The sequence below is a fragment of the Pogonomyrmex barbatus genome, unplaced genomic scaffold, assembly GCF_055798465.1.
Source record: "Pogonomyrmex barbatus isolate J1 unplaced genomic scaffold, ASM5579846v1 scaffold4, whole genome shotgun sequence".
Lineage (NCBI taxonomy): Eukaryota > Metazoa > Arthropoda > Insecta > Hymenoptera > Formicidae > Pogonomyrmex > Pogonomyrmex barbatus.
Window position 1 is genome coordinate 6,314,469 of NW_028297138.1, and position 25,697 is coordinate 6,340,165.

General features: G+C 40.9%; 3 protein-coding genes and 1 long non-coding RNA gene across 8 annotated transcripts in view; 2 read left to right on the forward strand and 2 right to left on the reverse strand.

Moving 5' to 3' along the window:
* Window positions 1-18,288, forward strand: part of uif (sushi, von Willebrand factor type A, EGF and pentraxin domain-containing protein uif) — a 38,301-nt gene extending 20,013 nt beyond the window's left edge. Inside the window, exons 8-37 of the mRNA XM_089081321.1 lie at window positions 41-394; window positions 532-906; window positions 995-1,163; window positions 1,747-2,109; window positions 2,206-2,388; window positions 2,544-2,720; window positions 2,804-3,006; window positions 3,153-3,776; window positions 4,381-4,504; window positions 4,674-5,996; window positions 6,314-6,766; window positions 6,858-7,075; window positions 7,188-7,440; window positions 7,560-8,401; window positions 8,767-9,650; window positions 9,726-9,973; window positions 10,067-10,198; window positions 10,296-10,461; window positions 10,565-10,816; window positions 10,953-11,494; window positions 11,642-11,854; window positions 11,937-12,092; window positions 12,181-12,304; window positions 12,640-12,702; window positions 13,627-13,817; window positions 14,856-15,493; window positions 15,773-16,122; window positions 16,300-16,502; window positions 16,655-16,771; window positions 17,110-18,288. Of these exons, the coding sequence (XP_088937447.1) occupies window positions 41-394; window positions 532-906; window positions 995-1,163; window positions 1,747-2,109; window positions 2,206-2,388; window positions 2,544-2,720; window positions 2,804-3,006; window positions 3,153-3,776; window positions 4,381-4,504; window positions 4,674-5,996; window positions 6,314-6,766; window positions 6,858-7,075; window positions 7,188-7,440; window positions 7,560-8,401; window positions 8,767-9,650; window positions 9,726-9,973; window positions 10,067-10,198; window positions 10,296-10,461; window positions 10,565-10,816; window positions 10,953-11,494; window positions 11,642-11,854; window positions 11,937-12,092; window positions 12,181-12,304; window positions 12,640-12,702; window positions 13,627-13,817; window positions 14,856-15,493; window positions 15,773-16,122; window positions 16,300-16,502; window positions 16,655-16,771; window positions 17,110-17,141 (9,972 nt within the window). The 3' untranslated portion in view covers window positions 17,142-18,288. The remainder of the gene's footprint in view (window positions 1-40; window positions 395-531; window positions 907-994; window positions 1,164-1,746; window positions 2,110-2,205; window positions 2,389-2,543; window positions 2,721-2,803; window positions 3,007-3,152; window positions 3,777-4,380; window positions 4,505-4,673; window positions 5,997-6,313; window positions 6,767-6,857; window positions 7,076-7,187; window positions 7,441-7,559; window positions 8,402-8,766; window positions 9,651-9,725; window positions 9,974-10,066; window positions 10,199-10,295; window positions 10,462-10,564; window positions 10,817-10,952; window positions 11,495-11,641; window positions 11,855-11,936; window positions 12,093-12,180; window positions 12,305-12,639; window positions 12,703-13,626; window positions 13,818-14,855; window positions 15,494-15,772; window positions 16,123-16,299; window positions 16,503-16,654; window positions 16,772-17,109) is intronic.
* Window positions 12,496-16,442, reverse strand: LOC148935772 (uncharacterized). Its single transcript, XR_016140267.1, has 4 exons — window positions 16,336-16,442; window positions 14,927-15,530; window positions 12,917-13,866; window positions 12,496-12,845 (listed from the first exon to the last, which is right to left on the reverse strand). It is a non-coding gene; the product is annotated as an uncharacterized LOC148935772 (long non-coding RNA).
* Window positions 18,253-21,473, reverse strand: LOC105428277 (uncharacterized). Of its 3 annotated transcripts, XM_089081325.1 has the most exons (5): window positions 19,609-21,473; window positions 19,091-19,209; window positions 18,955-19,012; window positions 18,776-18,847; window positions 18,253-18,707 (listed from the first exon to the last, which is right to left on the reverse strand). In XM_089081325.1, the coding sequence occupies exons 2-5, from the start codon at window positions 19,130-19,132 to the stop codon at window positions 18,427-18,429; spliced, it is 453 nt and encodes a 150-aa protein (XP_088937451.1). In that variant the 5' UTR covers window positions 19,133-19,209; window positions 19,609-21,473; the 3' UTR covers window positions 18,253-18,426. The 3 variants fall into 3 exon arrangements, with proteins under 3 accessions (XP_088937451.1, XP_011638791.2, XP_088937452.1); XM_011640489.3 differs by lacking the exon at window positions 18,776-18,847; XM_089081326.1 differs by lacking the exon at window positions 19,609-21,473 and having other exon boundaries at window positions 19,091-19,349.
* On the forward strand, window positions 21,470-25,625 carry LOC105428330 (uncharacterized). 3 transcript variants are annotated; one of them, XM_011640588.3, is made up of 5 exons: window positions 21,470-21,603; window positions 23,049-23,123; window positions 23,222-23,531; window positions 23,640-24,085; window positions 24,184-25,625. In XM_011640588.3, the coding sequence occupies exons 3-5, from the start codon at window positions 23,342-23,344 to the stop codon at window positions 24,739-24,741; spliced, it is 1,194 nt and encodes a 397-aa protein (XP_011638890.3). In that variant the 5' UTR covers window positions 21,470-21,603; window positions 23,049-23,123; window positions 23,222-23,341; the 3' UTR covers window positions 24,742-25,625. The 3 variants fall into 3 exon arrangements, with proteins under 3 accessions (XP_011638890.3, XP_088937450.1, XP_088937449.1); XM_089081324.1 differs by lacking the exon at window positions 21,470-21,603 and adding an exon at window positions 21,904-21,983; XM_089081323.1 differs by lacking the exon at window positions 21,470-21,603 and adding an exon at window positions 22,021-22,327.
* Window positions 25,626-25,697: the final 72 nt, after the last annotated feature.

Here is a 25,697-nt window from a genome sequence, read left to right on the forward strand (position 1 = left end):
AAAAGCGGAATTACAAAATGAGTTACGATTTGTGTTTCAGTTTCAAGAATTTGAGACCGAGAAGAGCTTCGACATAGTGCAGATTCTCGTTGGCGGCAGAACCGAGGAGAAGTCCGTAAATCTGGCGACCCTTTCCGGCAAACAGGAGCTCAGCAACAAGCTCTTCGTCTCGGCCTCGAACTTCATGATTATAAAGTTCAGTACCGACGCTTCGGTGGAGAGGAAAGGCTTCCGTGCTTCCTGGAAGACCGAACCACAGACTTGCGGCGGTATCCTTAGAGCAACGCCGCAAGGACAAGTGCTCACGTCCCCGGGATATCCGCAAAATTATCCCGGAGGATTGGAGTGTCTGTATATCTTACAGGCTCAGCCGGGACGTATAATGTCTCTGGAGGTACATTAAAATAACCTGATTCCACATTCATTTTATTTCAATACTGCGACACACGTTTTATACAACATCAAAACTCTTGTAACGAACGAATATAAAAATACTTACAAAATCTGAGCGTTGAACCCTTCCGTTTTCAGATCGAGGACTTGGATCTCGAGATGAATCGGGATTACATTCTTGTGAGGGACGGAGATTCGCCTATGAGCCGACCGATCGCACGCCTCACCGGGAAATCGGAGGACAATCCAATAGTGATCATGTCCACCGGAAGCAACTTGTACTTATATTTCAAAACAAGCCTCGGCGATTCCAGGCGTGGTTTCAGCATTCGCTTCACGCAGGGTTGTAAAGCCACGATAATCGCGAGGAACGGAACGGTTCAGTCACCGTCTTACGGTCTCAACGATTATCCCAATAATCAGGATTGTTTGTACAGAATCAAAAATCCGGACAGGGGACCGTTGTCTCTGAAATTCGTTAATTTCGACGTTCACAAAACCGATTACGTGCAGGTAAAACTCAATTATGGTATAAACGACAGAAATTACGTTACTTCCCGACGCATATCCGGATTAACTAACTTTCGCTCTTTCACCGCAGATATATGATGGTTCCAACACGAACGGGCTACGCTTGCATCCCGGAAGCGGTTTCACCTCTAACACTCGACCTAAGATCACGCTCACCGCGGAAAGCGGAGAAATGCTCGTTAGATTCTCTTCCGATGCTCTGCACAGCAGCACCGGCTGGCAGGCCGAGTTTTCTGCCGGTAAGCCATACCGGTTTAATTTTCAAAATACTCAATACTAAATGTATAAATATGATTATATCATTAATTGTAAGATATTTATACATTTTACCAATCGTGCATATTTATTTTCATCATGTCATTAAGATCCGATTGAACCAACGTTATTTTAGCTTTAAGCTTAAATCTGTATCTCCCTTTATTTATTTAGAAAGAAAGACAGATGCAAATTTAAGTCTCGCTTAAAAAGCCAATCTAATCTAAATACTTTACTCTTATAAGTTTATCTACGTCTAGTGGCAGAAATGATGATTAAATAGAAAATAATGGGGAACAATAGGCAATTAAGAATTAACACATTACGGTTAAAACTTTGTTTATTACAAAAACTCCAAACGTTTCGACTCAAGTTTGAGTCATCTTCAGTGGTATAATAAGGTACAGATATAACTCTGCGTCCATTCGACGAGCCCAAGCACAAGAATTAACGATCTTGTGTTAATTGCGCACCGTTTACAGCGCTGATCCTTAATTACCCTATCGTTCCCCACTGTTGTAACACTAAGAATCATCCTTGTTAACGAATAGAAAATACTTGATTTAGATTGTCCACCATTGCAACCTGGTGAGGGAGCTTTGGCGTCTAGTCGTGACACAGCTTTCGGTACAGTAGTTACGTTCTCCTGCCCGCTGGGTCAAGAGTTTGCTACGGGCAAGTCGCGAATCTCCACGGAATGCCTCCCTGGAGGAAACTGGTCCGTTACGTATATTCCTAAATGCCAGGAGGTATACTGCGGCCCCGTGCCCCAAATCGATAACGGATTCTCAATTGGCTCCTCGAACGTTACTTATCGAGGTCTGGCGACCTATCAGTGTTATGCAGGATTCGCGTTTCCATCTGGAAGGCCAACGGAGAAGATATCTTGTCTGGCGGACGGAAGATGGGAAAAGAAGCCGTCCTGTTTAGGTTCGTTACAAGCGACGCGATATTAAGTAAAATAAACATAAATTAGATATATATATATATATATATTTAAAAAATACGAATGTGTTTCTTTTTCAGCATCTCAGTGCGCTTCACTGCCGGAGGCGCCTCATTCTAATATAACTATCTTGAACGGAGGCGGTCGAAGTTACGGCACGATTGTTAGATTCGAGTGCGAGCCTGGCTACATTCGAAGCGGACATCCCGTCATTCTTTGCATGAGCAATGGCACCTGGTCCGACGAAGTGCCGACGTGTTCTCGTAAGTCGAGCAGTAAACTGCTCAATCAAAAATAATTATACGATTTATAATTTTTAATTGTTAGTTAAAGATTGAAAATTGAAAACAATTAATCAATTTAATATTGGTTCAAAGTTAAAGTGGCCATAACGGCGGCAATATTTGTTTTTTAATAGGCGCTAGATGTCCGCTGCTACCTACGATTAAAAATGGATTTGTCGTCGACACCGGCAAAGAATATTACTTCGGTGATGAAGCTAGGGTGCAATGCAACAGAGGCTACAAGTTGACTGGATTAAATATCATACAATGCGGACCTTATCAACGCTTTGATAATGTGCCGACTTGCGAAGGTAGATTTATAATGATAACTTATATAAAATTATTTATCATAACGAAAAATGTATGATTACTTCTCCTCTATTTGTTTCTGCAGATATAAACGAGTGCGCATCGAGTCAATGCGATCTGGCGTCTACGGAATGCATAAACGATCCTGGCGCGTTTACTTGCAGGTGCAAGCCTGGTTTTGCACCGACTATGGAGTGCCGGCCTATCGGTGACCTTGGTCTTATCAATGGCGGTATCCCCGATGAATCGATCACGGTCTCCAGTTCGGAAACCGGATATACGAAAACTGTAAGATATATCAACATTTTTTTATCGATAATCTTATAACCTTTTTTTTTTTTCTAAATAATTAATATTCTATATATAATATTAATTAATTATTCTATATACAGTACAATAATTAATAATTATTTGTATATTTTCTATGATCGAAGGGTATTCGTTTGAACAATGGCGACGGATGGTGCGGCAACAACATCGAGCCGGGTACGAATTGGGCGATGATCGATATGAAGGCACCGACGATCATTCGCGGCTTCCGGACGCAGGTTGTAGCCAGAATCGACGGAAACATTGCGTACGCGTCGGCCGTGCGGATTCAATACACAAACGAGTTAACAGACGTGTTCAAGGATTATACCAATCCAGACGGAACGCCGGTGGAGTTTAGAATTTTGGAGGCGACGCTTTCAGTTCTGAATTTACCCGTACCAATCGAAGCGCGCTACGTGAAATTCAGGATACAAGATTACATCGGTGCGCCGTGCATGAAGCTAGAGATAATGGGTTGTACCAGGCTTGAATGCACCGACATCAATGAGTGCGCTATTAGGAATGGTGGCTGCCAACAGAAATGCATCAACAGCCCTGGGAGCTATTCCTGCATGTGCAACACAGGTTTTGAACTGTACAAGAGCAATGGCACAGCCGGCTTCAATCTGGTGAAATCGGAAACTGGCGAAAGGGACGGTGATTTATATCAGAGAAATAAAACGTGCGTGCCAGTGATGTGTCCGCCGTTAACAGCACCGGAAAATGGAAAATTATTGTCAACCAAGGTAAGATAAAAATTACAAAATGCAACCTTTTTGTCAACTCAAGTAAATACTAATTGGACAATAATACGGCTAATGAGAATCAGCGCTGTAAATAGTACGCAATTATATGCTTAATTTTAATTATAAATTATTGCCTTGAATTGGAGGTGGAACAGATTCTCATTCTAATTGTATTATTATTACGTAACGTGATTCATATTGCTCTCTTGCGTGTTTCTTCTTATTATGTCCATCTGTAATTACCGATGATTTGATTTGTATCCATCTGTAATTAATAATTTTATTCCGACGTGAACGTTTTATTATTATTATTTTTTGTTGGCTGAGCTCACCGATTGGACTCAGGGATATATCCTTACTACATTTTATACTATTAAAATGATTCAAATTAGAATCAAAACATTTTTTATTAATAAATATAGTTTAAAATTAAACATATTATATAATTGCGCACTACTTTAGCGTTGATTCTCATTAGCCTTATTATTATTATCCGTTATTATCATATTGAGAATTTTTTTTTATTAACATTTAAATTATTAATTACAATTATTATACTGCTGTGAAACTTTTCTAGAATGTGAAAATTTTTTGTTTGTTTTAGGAGCAGCATCACTTTGGCGATCTTGTCAGATTTCAGTGTAATTTTGGTTACGTACTGTCTGGATCTTCAGCTGTAATTTGTACCTCTTCCGGCGTGTGGAACGGAACTATTCCCGAATGTCAATGTGAGCAATACATAAAACATCTTAAATTTTTATCGTTATCATTCTTACAATATAATTCAGCGAAAAAGATGTTTCCGTCTTTCTAATCTTGCAATAAAAAAATACATATTTTTTTATATCCATATTCCTGTTCTGCAAAATAAGTAAAAAGTGTTTCAACCTTTTCTAGACGCAAAATGTGTATCGCTGCCAGACGATAAAAACGAGGGTCTCACTGTAATTCGAAACGACGAGGCCAGCGTGCTGGTGCCTTTTAAACAGAACGTTACTTTAAAGTGCAGCAGCAACGGCCGCTATTTGCGCAACACCGCGACATCCAGTTTCCGACAGTGCGTGTACGATCCCAAACCTGGCTTGCCTGATTACTGGCTTTCCGGTTTTCAGCCAGCTTGTCCTCGCGTAGATTGTGGCAAACCGCTTCCCACGCCCGGTGCCGAGTACGGCCAGTATCTGGACACCAAGTATCAGTCCTCCTTCTTCTTCGGTTGTCAAGATACCTTCAAGTTGGCCGGTGAAACCAACCGCAATGACAACGTCGTACGTTGTCAGGCGAACGGCGTTTGGGACTTCGGCAACTTGCGATGTGAAGGTCCGGTCTGCGAGGATCCTGGCAGACCAAGTGACGGTTATCAGGTGGCGCGTAGCTACGAGCAAGGCTCGGAAGTGCAGTTTGGCTGCAACAGGCCTGGTTACATCCTTATCAGTCCGCGACCGATCGTCTGTATTCGCGAACCCGAGTGCAAGGTCGTCAGGCCGCTCGGCTTGGCCTCCGGACGCATCCCGGATTCAGCGATAAACGCCACTTCCGAGAGACCGAACTACGAGGCCAGGAACATCCGGTTGAACTCAGTGACCGGTTGGTGCGGCAAGCAGGAAGCCTTCACCTACGTCAGCGTCGATCTCGGCCGCGTTTATCGAGTGAAGGCGATTCTCGTAAAGGGCGTGATCACCAACGACATCGTCGGCAGACCTACGGAGATCCGTTTCTTCTACAAGCAGGCGGAGAGTGAGAATTACGTCGTATACTTCCCGAATTTCAATCTGACCATGCGCGATCCCGGAAATTACGGCGAACTGGCGATGATCACTCTGCCCAAATACGTGCAAGCCCGTTTCGTGATTCTCGGTATTGTCAGCTACATGGACAACGCCTGTTTGAAATTCGAGCTTATGGGATGCGAAGAACCGGTGACCGAGCCGTTGCTCGGTTATGATTACGGATTTTCGCCTTGCGTCGACAACGAGCCGCCGGTCTTCCAAAACTGCCCGCAACAACCGATAGTCGTGCAAAAGGGAGCAGACGGGGAATTGTTGCCTGTGAACTTCACGGTGCCGACCGCCATCGACAACAGCGGTAGCGTTGCCCGATTAGAAGTGAAGCCACCTAGCTTCAGAACCCCCATTCGAATCTTCGAAGACACAGTCGTAAAATACGTAGCTTACGATTACGACGGCAACGTAGCTATCTGCGAAATCAATATCACCGTTCCAGGTTAGTAATTTTATTACTATAACATTAATTTTATTTTATTAAATATAGATTTATGTTTTAATAACGTACGTTTTAAAACATGTGCCCATCAAAGTATTGATTATTCTGCATAATATTACCTTTAATTATAATTTTATCTTTAATTGACATCGCATTACATTCACTTAGATAAATTAACTAATATTAATTAATATTAGATAATAATTCGTCTATGTAAGTGAATTTAATTGATATAAATGTAATATTAATTAATATATTAAATTAATTGATATTAATTTAATAATAAATTAATTAATTAACATTCTAATGTCACACAGATATGACTCCACCGAAGCTGAGCTGTCCTCAGAGTTATGTTATCGAGCTAATCGATCGACAAGAGAGTTACACCATCAATTTCAATGAGACGCGAAAACGCATCAACGCCACAGACGCGTCTGGTTTTGTCAAGATTACCTTTGTGCCGGAACGCGCGGTGATTAGAATCGGCGATTTCGAAAATGTCACGGTATACGCAACGGACTCCAACGGCAACAGAGCGACCTGCCACTTCCAAGTTTCGGTCCAGGCAACGCCCTGCGTCGATTGGGAATTGAAGCCTCCGGCTAATGGAGGTATAAACTGCATTCCTGGGGAGAAAGGGCGGCAGTGCATGGCAACCTGTAAACCTGGATACAGATTCACCGATGGTTCGCCCGAAAAAATATTTAGTTGTGACGTTAACAAACGGTGGGTACCCTCGTCGGTGGTACCTGACTGCGTTTCCGAGAGTAAGTTTCTCATTTTTTAAGAAAAAGTTTATCCACTGTACTTTTAAGTAATACGACGACGATACTAATAATTAACTTACTGACATTGCAGACACGCAACAGGCCGATTATCACGTAATCGCCTCGGTAAATTATCGTGCAAATGGCGCTGTTTCTCGATCTTGTTTGCCAATGTACCAAGACCTCATGTCTCAGCATTACACGAACCTTAATAATATCTTGACTCAACGTTGCTCCGCTATTAACGTGAACATGAACGTGTCCTTTGTCAGATCGATACCTTTCCTAGTCGAAGAGAATGTTCTCAAGGTATAGACTGTTATTTTATTTTTACGTTGATTCCGTCAAATTAGATTTAATTAAATCAAGATTGTAATGACGAAAAAAAAAAAAATCAATATAAAATTTTCACAAATTTCAGATGGACTTTATTTTGGCGATCGTCCCAGCGCAACGCCAACCGCAATTGTACGATTTCTGCGGCTCCACGTTAAGCCTGATCTTCGATTTGTCAGTCCCGTATGCGAGCGCGGTGATCGAACCTTTGTTGAACGTTTCCGCGATTGGCAATCAATGTCCGCCACTTCGTGCCCTTAAATCATCCATCAGCAGGGGCTTTACGTGCAGCATCGGTGAAGTATTGAATATGGATACCAAAGACGTTCCTCGTTGCCGTAAGTGGACATATTTCGTAGTATATATATATATATATATATATATATATATATATATTTTAATATACCTACAATTTTTCTTACAAATTTGATTGCAAAAGCTCTTTAAATGTTTTTAGTGCACTGCCCTGCCGGAACCTTCGCCGGGGAGAAACAGAAGCAGTGCACAGCCTGTCCGAAAGGCTTCTATCAGAACAGCGACCGTCAAGGTTCCTGCCTGCGCTGTCCATTCGGCACGTACACAAAGGAGGAAGGCTCAAAGAGTATAGACGACTGTATACCGGTCTGCGGTTACGGCACGTACTCCCCTACCGGTCTCGTGCCTTGCCTCGAGTGTCCTAGAAACAGCTACACCGGCGCGCCGCCAACCGAAGGCTGCAAAGACTGCCAGACCTGCCCAGCTGGAACGTTCACCTATCAACCAGCCGCACCCGGTCGGGACCGTTGCCGTGCCAAGTGTTCGCCGGGCATGTATTCGGATACGGGACTCTCTCCTTGCGCTCAGTGTCCCAAAAACTTCTTCCAGCCTCAGCATGGCGCGACCACGTGCGTCGAGTGTCCCACGAACATGTACACGGACGGGCCTGGTTCCGTGGGCCGCGAAGAGTGCAAGCCCGTTCAGTGCACCGACAGCGTGTGTCAGCACGGCGGTCTCTGCGTACCAATGGGACACGGCATCCACTGCTACTGTCCGGCCGGCTTCTCCGGGAGACGCTGCGAAATCGATATTGACGAGTGCGCGTCTCAGCCGTGTTACAACGGTGCCACTTGCATAGATCTACCGCAAGGCTACAGGTGTCAGTGCGCCAATGGTTATTCTGGTATCAATTGCCAAGACGAAAAGTCGGACTGTACAAACGACACGTGTCCGGAGAGAGCTATGTGCAAAGACGAGCCTGGGTATAACAATTACACTTGTCTCTGCCGATCTGGATACACCGGAGTTGATTGCGACATTACTGTAAGTGCTTTATGACTTTTCTTTCAAAAAAATTAGAAGAAACTAGATTTAAAAAGAGTAAGGCACGGTAATCGCACCAACGTTATTTTGCCTTTAAGCGAGACTTAAGACACGTATCCGTCTTTATCTTTCTTTTCTAAGTATATAAAAACAGATATTTGAGTCTTTGGCTTAGGGCCAAAATAAACTGTATACAATCACAAATCAATTTTATATTTAAACATCAAACAAATTCTCCATTTCTCAAAGAATTAAATATTTTGAAATATCAAAATTTAAAAATAATTTTTATATAAATAAATTTTTTTTTTTTGTATTTAATTTAGCTTTTGTATTTTTTAATTTTATTTTTGTATTTTTTACAGATAAATCCTTGCACAGCCAGCGGAAATCCTTGCAATAACGGCGCAACTTGCGTAGCCCTTCAACAAGGCCGTTACAAATGCGACTGTCTGCCAGGATGGGAAGGGCAAAGCTGTGAGATCAACACCGACGATTGTGCCGAACGGCCTTGCCTGCTCGGCGCTAATTGCACCGATCTGGTAGCCGATTTCTCCTGCGACTGCCCGCCCGGATTCACCGGTAAACGCTGTCACGAGAAAATCGATCTCTGCTCGGGCAACCCTTGCTTAAACGGAATCTGCGTGGACAAGCTCTTCAGCCACGAGTGCATCTGCCATCCAGGATGGGCCGGTCCGGCATGCGAGACCAACATCAACGAGTGCGCGTCTAAACCGTGCCGAAACAACGGCCAGTGCATCGATCAGATTGACGACTACACTTGCACCTGCGAGCCCGGCTACACTGGTAAACAGTGCCAGCACACGATCGACGATTGCGCGTCGGATCCTTGTCAGAATGGAGCCACGTGCATCGACCAGCTGCAGGGCTTCGTCTGCAGGTGCAAACCCGGCTTCGTCGGGCTGCAGTGCGAGGCGGAGATTGACGAGTGTCTGAGCGATCCTTGCAGCCCAGCCGGCACCGATCGCTGCATCGACCTCGACAATACCTTCATCTGCCATTGTCGCGAGGGTTACACCGGACCATTCTGTGAGGTCAACATTGACGATTGCGCATCCGATCCTTGTCTAAACGGCGCGACGTGCAGAGATGAAGTCGGTGGTTTTAAATGCGTATGTCCGATGGGCTGGAACGGAAAGTATTGCCACATAGATATCGGCCTGTGTCAGAATGAACCTTGCCAGAACGATGCCGCCTGCGTAGACCTGTTTCTGGACTACTTCTGTGTGTAAGTACACGTCCCTACTAATATTTCACGCGACTAATAAATCCGTTTTGTTTACACGACGTTTTTAATCAACAGCTGTCCATCTGGAACTGACGGCAAGCAATGCGAAACCGCGCCGGAACGCTGCATCGGAAATCCGTGCATGCACCACGGCCGCTGTCAAGATTTTGGCTCTGGTCTGAATTGTACTTGTCCTAACGATTACACCGGCATCGGCTGTCAATACGAATACGACGCCTGCCAAGCTGGCGCTTGCAAAAATGGTGCCACTTGCATCGACGAAGGTCCCGGATTCACCTGCATATGTCCTCCAGGATATACAGGTATTATTTCGACAATCTCCATAATGTAACTCTGTTCTAGTCTAAATTATTTTTTTTAAATTACCTTAATTAATATGTTTCTATCTGCGTCAGGTCAAACTTGCGAGGAAGATATAATCGATTGCAAAGAGAATTCTTGTCCGCCATCAGCAACCTGTATCGATCTCACTGGCAAATTCTTCTGCCAATGTCCGTTCAACCTAACCGGTGACGACTGCAGAAAATGTATGTTTTTTTCTTTTTTTTTTAAATTCTTTTTTAATGAAGATATCGGAGAAATAATTGTTTTCTTTCTTTTAATTTTGATTTTAAATTCTTGCAGCTATCCAAGTGGACTATGACCTGTACTTCAGCGATCCAGGACGCAGCAGTGCTTCGCAAGTCATTCCATTCTTTACTGGCTCCACAAAGAGTCTAACTGTCGCGATGTGGGTGCAGTTCACGCAGAGAGACGAGGCCGGAATTTTCTTCACTCTTTATAGCGTCAGGTATAGGCCTATTTATGCCTTTTCTTATTTATGCTTATTCATCGTCATTTCCTTTTCAAATGTAATACAGCGTGTCTGCATATGTAACGTCTCTTGTCTCCAGCTCGCCACATGTTCCAACAAACCGCAGGCTTATGATGCAAGCGCACAGCAATGGCGTTCAGGTATCTCTTTTCCACGATCTGCAAGACGTCTACCTGCCGTTCAGAGAATATGCGACCATAAACGACGGACAATGGCATCACGTAGCTGTTGTATGGAACGGCGAGAATGGCGGCGAGCTCATTTTAATTACAGAAGGTCTCATCGCGAGCAAGACTGAGGGCTACGGTAGCGGTAGATCGCTCCCGGCATAGTGAGTACTCTTTCGAAAGAGACATAAAAAGATCATGAGACATTTTCCTTAATCCTTCTCCGAATGATTCCTTTCCAAGATGCCGCCGAGATAATAATTAAAAATTAATGTTCATCGGTAATTTAAAATTTTTCAGCGCATGGGCGGTATTGGGTAAACCACAGAGTGAGAACACGAAAGGTTACACGGAATCGGGCTTCCAAGGCCATCTGACCAAAGTACAAGTCTGGGGCCGTGCGTTGCACGTGACAAACGAGATTCAGAAGCAAGTTCGCGACTGCCGCACGGAGCCAGTTCTCTATCAGGGTCTGGTGTTGACATGGGCAGGATACGACGAAACTGTGGGCGGCGTCGAGAGAGTCGTGCCGTCGCATTGCGGTCAGAGAGTGTGTCCGCCCGGTTATGGTGGCAACAAGTGTCAGCAACTCGAGGCTGACAAAATCCCGCCCAAAGTGGAGCACTGTCCAGGCGATCTTTGGGTGATCGCGAAGAACGGATCGTCGATCGTTACCTGGGACGAGCCGCATTTCAGCGACAACGTCGGCGTCGTCAGGATCCAGGAAAAGAATGGACATCGATCCGGGCAGACTCTGCTGTGGGGAACTTACGATATCAGCTACGTGGCTTATGATCTGGCCGGAAACTCGGCTACTTGCAACTTCAAGGTTTACGTGTTATGTAAGTAAATGTAAAAATTTTTTCAAACAGTACTTATTCAATGAACCTTGATAATAGCTAAAGTTTATTTTAAAAAATTGATACTTCTTTTTTAAACCTTTCGCATTGTGAATTATCATGGTTTAAACGGCTTTCTTTTCGTTGCAGCGGAATTTTGCCCGTTACTGGAAGATCCTATCGGTGGCACGCAACAATGCAAGGACTGGGGTTCGGGAGGTCAATTCAAAGTCTGCGAGATCTCGTGCAACACCGGACTTCGATTCTCACAGGAGGTCCCCAAGTTCTATACATGCGGTGCGGAAGGTTTCTGGAGACCTACTAGTAATCCTAGTCTACCTCTGGTGTATCCAGCTTGTACAAGTAAACATTTGTTCACATTTCTTCACTTTTAATTTTTTACGATCTTATTTTCTAGATTAATTAACGTACGCTTTTATTCCAGACGCTATTCCAGCCCAAAGAGTCTTCAGGATTAAAATGAATTTCCCCACATCGGTGCTTTGCAATGAAGCCGGCCAAGGTGTACTCAAGCAGAAAGTTCGAAACGCTGTAAACTCGTTGAATCGAGATTGGAATTTCTGTTCCTATTCTTATGAAGGTAAGATCAGTTTACAACGAAATTATTGCACTTGCAATTATACTGTATTAATTTTCTAATTTTTTTTATATATTTTTTTTATTTTTAGGAACTCGAGAATGTAAGGATCTTAATATCGACGTACAATGCGATCACCGCATTCGTGCAACAAGAGAAATAAATGAAGATGATGGTGGGACGTACGTCGTTTCTGCCGCCGTGCCCGCAGAACCGTAAGTAAAAGCAAATTATCATCTTCCAATCAAATACCTTAGAGAATTTTGCCGTACGAACGTTTGCAGGTGCAAGATTCAATTCGCCAATTATTCTAAATGTACTTTCTTTATATATATATATATATATATATATATATATATATATATATACACACATATATTTAAAATAGTTTATAAAATAGTATATGTGTAAATCGGCTTGCTTTTACATCTCGATTATGTTAATTGCTTAATTGTTGAATACCGCATCGGTATATTGTTCGCGCCGCGCACTTCGCTTACTGTCGTGAGTCCTCGTACTGAGCATTTCTGTTACTTGTGTTGCATCATAGAACGAGAAAGGGTCGCCAAGGCAGTGACACCTACGAGGTGGAGATCTCGTTCCCGGCGATAAAGTAAGGACAGCTCGATTCACACCACGCGCGATTCAATTACATTATATTATACTCGCCATCCGATCCATCATCTCTAATACGTTACCATTCATACACTGTGCAGTTCATCATCATTTCCCATGTTAATCACATTTCAGCGTTTCCTACGATCATAGTGTTTAACTCTCAGATCTGTAGTAAGCATCGAAAATGTCATCGAACAGATCATACTAACTTAGACTAATCTTACAATCAGCAAAACGTTGGATTGTCCTCATAGATTAAAGCGAAAATAAAAACTGCACGTTTTTACTAACTGATCACGACCGATCACCATACATACAGGTGGGACGTCATCGTAGCAAGCTGCAACAGGTGTCCACCTATTTTTCAACGGTTATAACATTGTAACAAAGTCAAAATCTGTAACCAAACTGTCAGATTGCGTATCATTCTTTCGTTGAAGATGAATTTATCATTTAATATGATATTGATTCATAGAATCGAAGATTCAAAAATATGAAATTATAAATTTCATAGCTGAATTTAACGAGCTGGATTTTAAAAATTAAATATGCAATAATTCCGCAATTTCGTAATTTCTAATATACATGTCACTTAGCGTCCAACAGTTTTGGCTTACAGATAACAATTTCAATGTACATTTGACAATATACGTGATGAATGTGACGAATCGAATAAAATCAGAAATTTACGTGTATTCATTAAAATTGCTAAGGGGTATTTCATTAAAATTGCTAATGAGTGCGATTTAACCTGCGGTACACGAGTATCTACTGACGAGGATCCTGATCCAAAGACAAGGCTGCCTTAATTACACTTACCTCAAGATAACGGCTGTATATATTTGCGCAAACCCTTCCATGCCTGTTGCTACTTAGCAAGTTTCGATTTACAAAACAATAACTTTTATTTGTTTCGCAGTGATCCTATCCTGAACGCTAATTCGAACGAGCGCTCTACCGTACAAATGTTGCTCGAAAGACTGATCCTGGAAGAAGATCAATTCGACGTTCACGATATTCTGCCTAACACTGTGCCAGATCCCGCATCTCTCATTCTGGAATCCGACTATGCCTGTCCAATTGGCCAAGTTGTCATGGCACCGGATTGTGGTAAGTCAACGTATTCCATAAAGTATCATCGAGAGTTATTTTATATTTCCTATAAAAAAAATAAAAAGATCAATAAGACAAAAGTAAATTATATATATATATATATATATATATATATATATATATATATATATATATAAAATAAAAGTTTTTAAATTCAAAAAATATATTTTATAAATACAGAGTTGGATAAGTTAATATTATATTTTATTAAATCAAATTAAAGTTAATGGCTTATAAAATTATTATATTAATTATTATATTATAAAATATATTTATAAATACAGTGTTGGATAATTTAATATTATTTTTTAACTAAATTAAAGTTATTAACTAAATTAATTTGACTAAATTAAAGTTAATGACTTATAAAATTAATTAAATCATAAAATTTAGTTACATTAAAAGTTATGTGAATAAAAACTCAGTTAAAAGCGTTTAAAAATTAAATTAACTTAAATTAACTTAAATTAAATTTAAAACATTGATTTTATAAAACATTATATTAAATTAGAATATCGTAATTTTTTAAAATTAAAATATTCACTAAAATATGAGAGTGTAGTAGAACAGGCTAAAAGCCTATACGAAAGTAAAAGAAGAAGAAGAAGAAAATATTCTTGATAACAAAACAATTATAATAATGAATCATTAAATAAATTTAATAGTTTACTTTTAAATTAAATTTATGTAAAATAACAAAGAAATATTGTCTTTTTTATGTCGAAATGCATTTTTCTTTTGCAATTTTTTCTTCTACATAAGTAAAAATTAAAATTAGAAAAAAAGTTAATTAGATAAAGTTTATGTGTTTTAAAAATAATTAATTGAAGTTATAAATTAATTTCTTTAAAATTAACTAGATTAAGTTAAAAGTTATTAACTTTTTAATCTTATTAGTTACCTTTTAACTTTTTAACTAGTTACTATTCGCATAAATATCATAATATACTTTGCATCGATGCCAATAGAAACTTGGAAGAAAGTCGATCTTTTAGCGTTATCGTGTTATCACACTTTTTAATTTTGTTCTTGCAGTACCATGTGCGGTGGGCACTTTCTATGATGAAGAGACGAAACAGTGCGTGTCTTGTCCCGTGGGCACTTACCAGAGCGAGTCCGGGCAACTCAAGTGTAATTCCTGTCCGATAATCGCTGGTCGTCCCAGCGTGACCATAGGTCCTGGCGCGCGTAGCGCGGCGGACTGCAAGGAGCGTTGTCCCGCCGGCAAATATTACGATGACGTGGCCGGCCTCTGTCGCAACTGCGGCCACGGATTCTACCAACCGGACGAGGGTAGCTTCTCCTGCCTTCTGTGCGGCCTCGGGAAAACCACAAGAACTGCCGAGGCGGTGTCGCGGGAGGAATGCCGAGACGAGTGCGGATCTGGACAGCAGTTGGCTGTCGAAGGGAAATGCGAGCCTTGCCCGCGCGGCACGTATCGCACTCAGGGAGTGCAGGCGTCCTGCCAGGCCTGCCCGCTCGGCAGGACAACCCCGAACATGGGATCGGCGGCGATCGAGGAGTGCTCGCTTCCGGTTTGCGAGCCGGGAACCTTCCTCAACGGCAGCCTCAACGAGTGCGTAGAGTGTAAAAAGGGAACCTACCAGTCGGAACCGCAGCAGACCTTCTGCATCCCATGCCCGCCGAATACCAGCACCAAAGGATCTGCTGCTGTGAGTTCTCTCTCTCTCTCTCTCTCTCTCTCTCTCTCTCTCTCTTTCTCTCTAAAATTTTAATAAATATAATCCAAAATCCCAAAAATTTATAATCGAAAATTTCATAAATATAATTATAAATAATATAAATATAACATAAAAAAGATAGATAAATAAGATATGATATAAAAAAATTATTTTGGATTATATACGTGTTTCAATATACAAACGGATAACAAAAGTAAAAATGATAAGATCGAGAATTAACAGTTTAATAATGTCTACTTTTATTAACAGACTAGGAAGGCAGACTGCACGAATCCGTGCGAGACCAGCGGCGAAGAGATGCATTGTGATGCAAACGCGTACTGTTTACTTATACCGGAAACGAGCGATTTCAAATGCGAATGTAAGCCCGGATACAATGGCACCGGCACCGTATGCACAGACGTGTGTCTAGGCTACTGCGACAACGAGGGCGTCTGTTTGAAAGATTCACGCGGGCAACCCTCGTGCAGATGCAGCGGCAGCTTCACCGGCAAACATTGCACGGAGAAGTCCGAATTCTTCTACATCACTGGCGGCATAGCGGGAGGTGTCATCCTGATAATCATCGTGGTGTTGCTAGTCTGGATGATTTGCGTCAGGTTGGTTATAAATTGATTAATCCTACGATAACGATCGTATCTGCAATGTTTTTTTGATTCGGTTATCGGTAAACAATTTTTTCGCGATATTATGTTTAGATGTAAACCGTAAGTTAGTTTTTTTTTTTTTTTTTTTTATCAATAACGAGATATGAGCAATATCTTTCTTCTTCACAGGGCCTCTCGAAAGAAGGAACCGAAAAAGATGCTTACCCCGGCGACCGACCAAAACGGCTCCCAAGTAAACTTCTATTATGGTGCGCCAACACCATACGCCGAATCGATAGCGCCGTCACATCACAGCACGTATGCTCATTATTATGACGACGAAGAGGACGGTTGGGAAATGCCCAATTTCTACAATGAAACTTATATGAAAGGTAAACAATGTATATTATGATCTGTTTACATGAAATCAAGAATTTAATTGCCTCGACGACGTAATATCGATACGAATTTAATATAACATACAACAAATATTTATGAGGCGATTTACAATCATAATCGTAATGTGATTTATTAATCTTTACAGAGAGTCTGCACAACGGCGGCAAAATGAATAGTCTTGCTCGATCGAACGCCAGTATTTACGGCACGAAAGACGATCTTTACGACAGACTGAAGCGTCACGCGTATACTGGTAAAAAAGGTACAATCCCGCAACTATCCTCGTAATCAATACTAATCAACGCCGGCTCATCATGCGGCCGTTTCGAAAATTACTGCCAACAGAATTGGACGCTTTGCGCTTGCGCGACCGGCTAGTTATTTATTAATTAATTTAAGTCCACGTGCTTCCCTCGTCCGCTTTACGTTTATTATACCATCATTAGAACACGTAACAAATTTCCACTTGATTACAAATTGAACGGATTGAAAACAACTTGATTAATTGAACAGATTGAAAATCAACAAAGTGCGCTATCTCAAAAATGTCTTGGTTGCGTGCGGCGCAGCAAATAACATTACGAAATATCCATTTTGCAGATAAGAGCGACAGCGACAGCGAAGGCCAGTGACCGGGTAGAACAATGACTTTCATGCCAACGTAGAGTACGAAAAAGCGGGAGATATCGGTGTAATCAGACGAGACGACGACGGTATCTCATCCTTCGTGCGACGTCGTCGTCGTTGCTCCTCCGACCGATCGACGGATCTTGTTATTTATTGCATTACCATTTTGTACAACGTGACGCGAGATCCGTGATCGTGCTGATCGCGCGACTCGGACTCTATAGGAGAGAGAGAGAGAGAGAGAGAGAGAGAGAGAGAGAGAGAGAGAGAGAGTGAACGAAAGAAAGGAATCGCCCGATCTCGGAATCGCGAGATCTCGCGTCGACACGAGAGATGCGCTTCGATCGACGACCGGCGAGCGACGCAAGGGTCCTGGAACGACGATCGGCAGATCGTGCCACCGATCGTCGCTTCGGCACGCGTCCATCGAGCCGCAAATTCAAGGCGCGCCGGAGCCGCAAAAGAGAAAAAAAAAAAAAAAGAACGAAATGGGACCCGTCCTTTCAAAGTGAAATTCGATGCGTGTTCAATGATTAAAAAGACTTTTACGTGAGGTTGTACTTTTTTTTTTTTGTAATTTAATAGAACATTAAGGCCCAGCCCAACATCACCATCATCACCCCCTCTTCCCCTCTCCCATTCCCCATCCCCTTCTTTTTATTAATTCATACGATCGACGGTGCGTACGTGAGAGAAACTGTGTGCTTGTATATTAATATAACTATACGTACGTAAATTTATATTTTGTTACTCGGAAGGTATACGCATGTTGTAATATAAATAATAGTGTACGAGAGCGCTGTAAGCGCAACGGGGGAAATTTGACGAGATTTCGAGTTGGATTATAGTGAACGGAAGAAAAAAGTTAAAAAGAGAGAAAGTAAATCTCGTGGAAACCCCCGCGACGCTGAAAAGACCGGTTCATTCGCGATGACCAAACAACATTAAAAACACTCACAGTGTACTTCCACGCGACGGTAATCTCTGTAAGGAAAAAAAAAAAACGGAAAAATTTAGTCCGTCGGGTGTGACAAATGATGAACATTAGGCCTGCGCGTCGAATGTGCACCGAATGATGCTGTTTTCCATTTATGTTGTAAAAACTTTAACAAATAGTTGTTTTTTTTATTAATAAAATGTATTTCAGTAAAATATCCTGTTTCTTGCTCCTTATTCACATTTCTATTTTATATTTATATTTTATACTGTTTATGTTTTTATACGCGTGTTTCACGTGCTTATTTTGTAATTAAATTTCTAATATATAAAACAGTATATAAGACTGATTTCTTAACAGCTCGTGAAACCCTTTGCGGCTATTTGCTTAACTTGTTTATTCACCTTTATTGGTATTACTCTGTGCATTTTCTGCTTGGGATCGAAACGACTCTTGCCTTTGTCGTTATTCAATCGAGATGTATCACGTGACACGATATCATTTGCCACCATTGGATCGATACGAATATCTGCATCGCCGTCTATAAAATCAGTATCGTCGCCATTGGTCACGTCACTTCCCTCATGTTCACAGACAGATTCAATTAAACTCGACCTTTCGTATTCTTCTGGAGCTGTTAACACAAAGTGGAACGGTAGAGAATATATTTGAATGAAATGGAATACAAAATGAGAAAAATACCAAGGCAACTTTTGCGCTTCAGAATACTAAGAGCGCGACTAATATTCACGTCGTTCTGGTTTTGCTTCAATACTGTTAATAATAAAAATTATATTTTAGTGATTTGCTTTTTCTATTTACACTTTTAATTGAATAATTTTTTCTTATATACAAAAAAGTACAATAATATTGATCCTTACATCGATCTCCAATGTCGCAAGCCTTTACGTAGTCTTTTGTCATTAGAGCGATTGTGAACTAAATATACATAGTTGTGGTTATCTGATAATATTTGGCAAAAATGATTTTTAAATGTTATAATAAATATTAACTTACTTTAATGCGATCCTCATAATTCACGTTAGACTCATGATTCATCGTGCTTTTGAGTTTCTTACTTTCACACTTCACCAATAACCGTTTTTAGTCAGAGATAAGAATTTCACAGAATCGTGCTTATCAAAGAGATTACAAAGAAATTACAAATTGAAGTTATAATATTGATCCTCAATAATTTAAATTGTTGAGATGCAACTTACTCGTTTGTACAAAACTCTACTCTATTAATGAAAAATTTATTTTGAAACAATTTTATTTCATATTAAATACAATTTAAAATGCGAGAATGTATCTGAATAATCAAAAAACAATTGAAACGTGTACGCTACGTATATATATATATATATATATATATATATATATATATATATATATTAGTTAATAACTTCAAGTTAATTTGGACAAAATTGAAATTTTATTGATTTCAATCTTTTGATTATCATTTTTAATTTTTGATGTTGAATGATTGTTATGAAAACAAGATCCAATAATTCGCTGGACTGTTATAAAACTACCTGATGTCATGCAGGAAATCCCGTTTCGGAGATGGGAGACTGTGGTAGTCTGCAAAATGCTATGATAATTATATACGTGGGCGAAAGGAGAGATTGTTGGTATGCGAAATGCGTCACTATCAAGACCCTTCAATTTATTCAGTTTCCTTGTACGAATTCGTGGAAAAAACCGTCTTTAAAGAACGTGTAATCATAAATTATCTCAGAAGTTTTTTCGTGGTAAAAAGAAGCAAATCTTTATTCTATTTTTAAATAAATTTGTTTGTTCATATATAAATGTTACGAATAAAAATGGCTTCATCTTTTTTTTTTTTTTTTTTTTTTAGAAAAATCAGAAAGATTTATACGGGATGATCGTAAAAAATTTCTAATCATTTGCGAGAGAGAAAGAGAGAGAGAGAGAGAGAGAGAGAGAGAGAGATAAACCAATGTCAATTGAAATATAATTGAAATATTGAATCAACTTAAGCTTGAATTATTTATAAAGTGAAGATTATTGCGTCATATAATAATAACTTTAATTATGTAGTACATTTGTAATATTAATTTCTGTTAATAATGTTATTGCAATTAATTACTATTATTAACAATAATTATTAATACTAAATAAAATATAATTTATGCTTATGCTTAATCAAATTAAGCTGATTATTAAGCTAACTTGATAAAATTCATAATAATCTAAAAAATGGAATTGTGTGCCAGAGACCATTCTGATCACAAATATAATGTATCTCAGCTTCAGGTTGCACTTGCAACTCCATCTAGCCACCGTCGATTGCGCTTATCGTGCTTGGTTGCACCGAGGAATGATAACACCGAACATTAAATAGCAATTTTGCAACTGCGTCATGTATGTTTTTCGAAAACGATATGTAATCTAACTTATCTCCTTAATACTCTTTTTTATTAATATCTCTTCTATAATTTAAAATAAATTTAAATTTTATATAATTATAAAGGAAGGAAATGGAAAGTAGACGAAATTTAATCAAAATTAAAATTAAAATTTTATAATTTATTTATAATTTTATAATTTTAAATTTAATTGAAATTTTATTCACTCATCTGCTAGCGTCGACTTATACCACTAACTTTCCCCTTCGTCAAACATTTACTTTTACCTCCGATCACTATACTTTCTCTTGCTAAAAGAGCTAAAATCGAAATTTGCGAGTTTATGCTCCAATTTAACATGTATATGCATATATTCGCCTATTTCATATATCATATTACACGTCGATCTACGATTATTTTCTCTACATTCAAGTCACTCCATTACGTAAATAGATAAAAAAAAAAAGAGTTCAAACGTGTTATAAATAACGATGATGCAAGATAAAATCTTTATGACGGTCCCTCTACACGATTCGGGACAGGCTTAAAGAAACGCGAGAAATGCGAGAAGTGCCCGCTCTCCGGCTACGGTAAATGACCGGCAATGCTGAAAGAGAAGAAGAAGAAGAAGAAAAAAGAAAACAGAAAGAAGGAGGAAAACGCGGCGGTCCGGAGTAAGCGGTCGCGCGCGTTGGGACCAGGCGAGGGGAACAATAAATTATCGACTCCCGACGAGATTATCGTCTCGAATTCCGCACATGACGTGTTCCGGCCGGCGCGTCGCGGCGGCGCCGCAGACAGCTTCGATTCGCGCGCGGTGAGCTCACCGCCGCTCCGATTCGTCGGGCATGACGCTCACCACGAGGGTATATGCGAATCGTGCCCCCAGTCCACCGTCTCGTGACGTGGTTTAACCCCGGCACTGCCGTCTCTCCGGCCGCATTTCACGGACGACGATCGAAGCGACTACACGCGACGGAGTACTCCGCTGTAGCACGCACGTCCACCTGATACTGACACATCGGCCGCGCGGGACGAGCAAGTGGGAAATTGTTTCACAGTGCCGACACACAGATCGATCATTTTCCTGATCATTTTCAATTAGCTTCCTACCCAGCCCAAGTGGAAGGTACATCAACGCCGATTGTCTCAGGGAGGGTGAGTCAAATAGTTCACGTTTGACGTCGCGTGATTTTTCGCGATACAACAATTCGCGCTCGTTACGTAACGATCTAAACAAGGAAAACAGATATATATATATATATATATATATATATATATATATATATGCCATCCCAGCGATTCGAATCGTCAATGGAATCCGTCAGTTGAAAGGTGCTGCGTAGTCGCGGGGGATCGATTGGGGGGCGCGCGACGCGTGTTGACGTCGTCGTCGCCATCGCCGTCGTCGTAGTCATCGTCGTCGTCGTCGTCGGCGCGACTATACGGGTCATGCCGATATAGCTTCCTCGGGAGCGTCCCCGCGGCCGACGGTTTTGCGTCGTTTCCGACGCGCGCGAGCGCAGGGTCGCGATCAGGTGCGTGAGTTACGATACCGCATCGCGGCGCGACGCGACGTCCGCAGCCGCGATGGTATGATGCAACCCGCGCCGATCCGCTGAGAATCGTAGTCACATGGGCTCGGACGCCACGGCGTTATGTAACCAGTCGGCCTAGACTGGTGACTATAGCTTTTCCTGCGGTACGCCTCAGTCCCGCCCGCCGCGATTTATCGCGAAAAGGAAAAAGGAAGAAAAAAGAGAGAGAGAGAGACAACGTGCGTAAATCCGAGTTTCGCAAAGAGCGAGGCGAATCGCGAGGGAGGAAACGCTCCGAGATAAGAACTGTGTCTTACAACTAGCTTCGACGTCTTATAAGAGCGGTAAATTGAAAGGAAGTTTCAAGGACTTCTTTTAGCAATGACGATAACGTGTCGGAAACAACAAGCTGTTTGCTTTCCCGAGCACGGTCGAGCTAACGTGTAATTGCTAAAGAAAGTACGGGGAGATAAGATAAGTTGTATATAGGAAGTCGCGTGACGTAAGGTTTGGAAGCGGCTCGACTAGATGATTAAGCAAAGTCGCGCGCGAGATACATCGTAAGTCAACATTCGGCATCGTCCTCTGCCGAGAGACAATTACCGGCTACGAATTCTCTAAAAGAATAGCAAAAGGAGAAAATGTAAATATTTCTCATGTGTTCTGCGCATGTGACAGATAATCTCATAATCCACGAGATACGATCAGCCCCTCGGAGTGTATAATATGATATTATCATGATAAATTATTATTTCGTTCATTGCTCGGCAAATGTGAAGATGGGAATGGATATTGTCGACTGATACTGTTTATCAGATTACGCGTATATGACTATAAACATTATGATTTTTCATATTCTCGGAATTGTTGATCTTTATCTAGCGTGATTCTAAAAAAACAACAATTTATTAAATATACTAAGTTATAGTCTACGCTATATAATGTTATCGGTACGGTAAAAACTCGCGTATATATCTATGTTTAATAAATTTTAACGCAACGTCAAACACAATTATTAATTTATAATCAGACTGTAATGTCAAGTTGTATCTGTACTTATTTCAGGTTTCCAAAATCCCTCCCATCTACGAACGTCCAATAACCAGCAACATTTCAGTTGAGGAAGGAGGTGTTTTTAACGTAAGTACTGTCCGATGGATTCTAAGAGAGGATCCAAGACAGTGTACCAGCTCGTCCTGAACTTGGACCGGATACTGATGGGGATGCAAACATTTCAGGTATCAAAATCATGCACCCGTCAGCAGCTTCCGTTATCTGTTACTCGTGGCGTGAGATCGCGGCCACTGGGAGATGCCACCTCGACGAAGGTGGAGACGGTTCCTCTGCTAAGCCCAACGATGGAGTCCGAGCTTCTGAAAGAACCCTGGATATTCCCGCACACAAAAGCGAGTCCTATGAAAGAAGAGGACATCGCGGCACCCTCCGCCTGGGAGGAGGACTTTCAGGATCTGAGCAGTTGGTGCATGGACACGTTCCAGGGTCAATGCGATTTTCATATAGGTGAATCGACTACATTTAAATTATCAGGTATTTACATTTATATATGTAAATAAATGAAATGTTCCACAAAATTCCTTGAATTCCCCGATCGTAATATTTGACGCGAAACATTGCTATGGACTCGTATTGTTCCAGGTACGAAATACGAGGGTAACGGCATTTCGACTTTAGAGGAGGAAGGGTTGTTAAAGGATTTGAAAGGAACGACTGATGACGAGAAGTTGGACTTGAAAATGGATACCGTTAAGACGATTAAAGAGTCAAATGACAATAGTCATTTGCTGCTATCTCCATCGGAACTCGTTAACGAATATGGATTAGGGTATAATAATGAAGAAAATAATGCATCCAGCTCATGTTTAATGTCACCCGAATCTACGGCTTCTAAAAGCACCTCATCGAGCAAACAGCATAGCCTAGATATCAGTGAGCCATTACAATCCGAAAGTCGCGATTTGGATTACGCTTGCCCGCTTACGTCACTTGACGCCGCCGCGAATCAGCGTGAAACATGGGATGAGCTACGCACGATCGAGACAACCGGATCGGACACTTTCGATTTACTGTCGTACCTTTGGGAGGTACGTTGATAAATTTATAGAAAAACATTTAGCCGCGCGATCATTAAGTGTTCTTATTTATTTCTTCATTAATGATCCTTCATTTATTTTTATTATAGGATGAAATGCGTTCATTGGAAGGCGTATCTACCGATTCCACAGCGATGATGAAACATAGACCTCTGGCGGCATCATCGCCGGTATCGTTTACTTCTACGAAGGCAAATACGAAGGAGCTCAATAAATCGACGCCACCTTCGACACGTCGAAGAATGGAGACTCGTGCAACGTCGACGGTGACCTCGTCCACGGTAAAGACTCCTGTAACATCATCTCGAAGATCGGAAAGAACAAAAGCGGCCAAAAGCAAAGAAAGGGAGAAAGTCGCTGTCACTAGTACAAAAGAGAAGGACAAAAATGCAAGGAAAAGATATTACGAGAGCGATTCCGAGGATGATGTTATGCTCGTCCAATACAGAGAATGCCGTGAGAAGAACAACGAAGCTTCGCGAAGATCGCGGATGAATAAGAAAGCCAAGGAGTCAGAAATGGCCAGAAAGGCGATCGAGCTGGAGAAGGACAACAAGATACTGAAGATGAAGGTCGAGGAGCTAGAGAAGCTGGTGACATCGATGCGCAATGCGTTATTACAATCTGCTTTAAAGAAGGAATTTTAAGTATGCGTTATCTAATACCTAGGCATTCTCACGAGCAGTATAGTCTAATAAGCCAGATTTATTATGTTTTCCCGTTATATCATGCATGCGCCATATTACGGGATATCTTACAAGAGTTTTGTGAATTTTACCTTGTTGAACTTATTTGCCTTAATTGTCTTAATAATCGAAATGAAGAAGCTCTTAAAGCCTTATTATTATCGTTATTTTAATATTTTTTTTTATCGAGAGACGTTTTTTGTTGATTTTTTATCTCGTCTCCCGTCTCGAGTATATCCATAAATATTATTATGGAATTTAATTGTTGCGACTAAACTAATCGCGAATTAGCGATAGATTAATTGTACACTGCTGCAATATGCGTTAAAAATATTTTAAAAAATGCGACGTTTGGCTTGCTGTATATCGGTACGCTGAGATATTATGTATTAAATAAAGTTTATTTTGTTATAACGTGAAAGAGAGAGAGAGAGAAAGAGAGAGAAACACCGAAATTAGATTTATTTTACAAGGTGTACACACACACACACACACACACACACACGCACACACACACACACACGTATATGTATCTTATAAGTTACTTTGTTATATAAGGGGTACTACACGAGCGAAGAGCAGACATATGACTTGATAAATGATAATACCATTATCGAGGAGATTTTAATCCGAACAAAATCACACGATCACATTTTGTTCAGCCTTGTATTGTACCTGATACAAAAAAAAAAGATAAAAAAAACAGAGCATATAGAAACCTATCGCAGAAAAGCGTGTAATCGGTGATGCACAGTTTTCTACTACTGGTGTGGATTCAATGATACTGAAAGATATACGTTGTAAAAAAATCAATTATAATAAAAATCTTTATTTTGAAAAATCAACCAGAGATTCGAGCGTCGTTTTTCTGCATGCGTACAAATAGCACTTGCAGCCGTACTGCAAATAGCGACGGT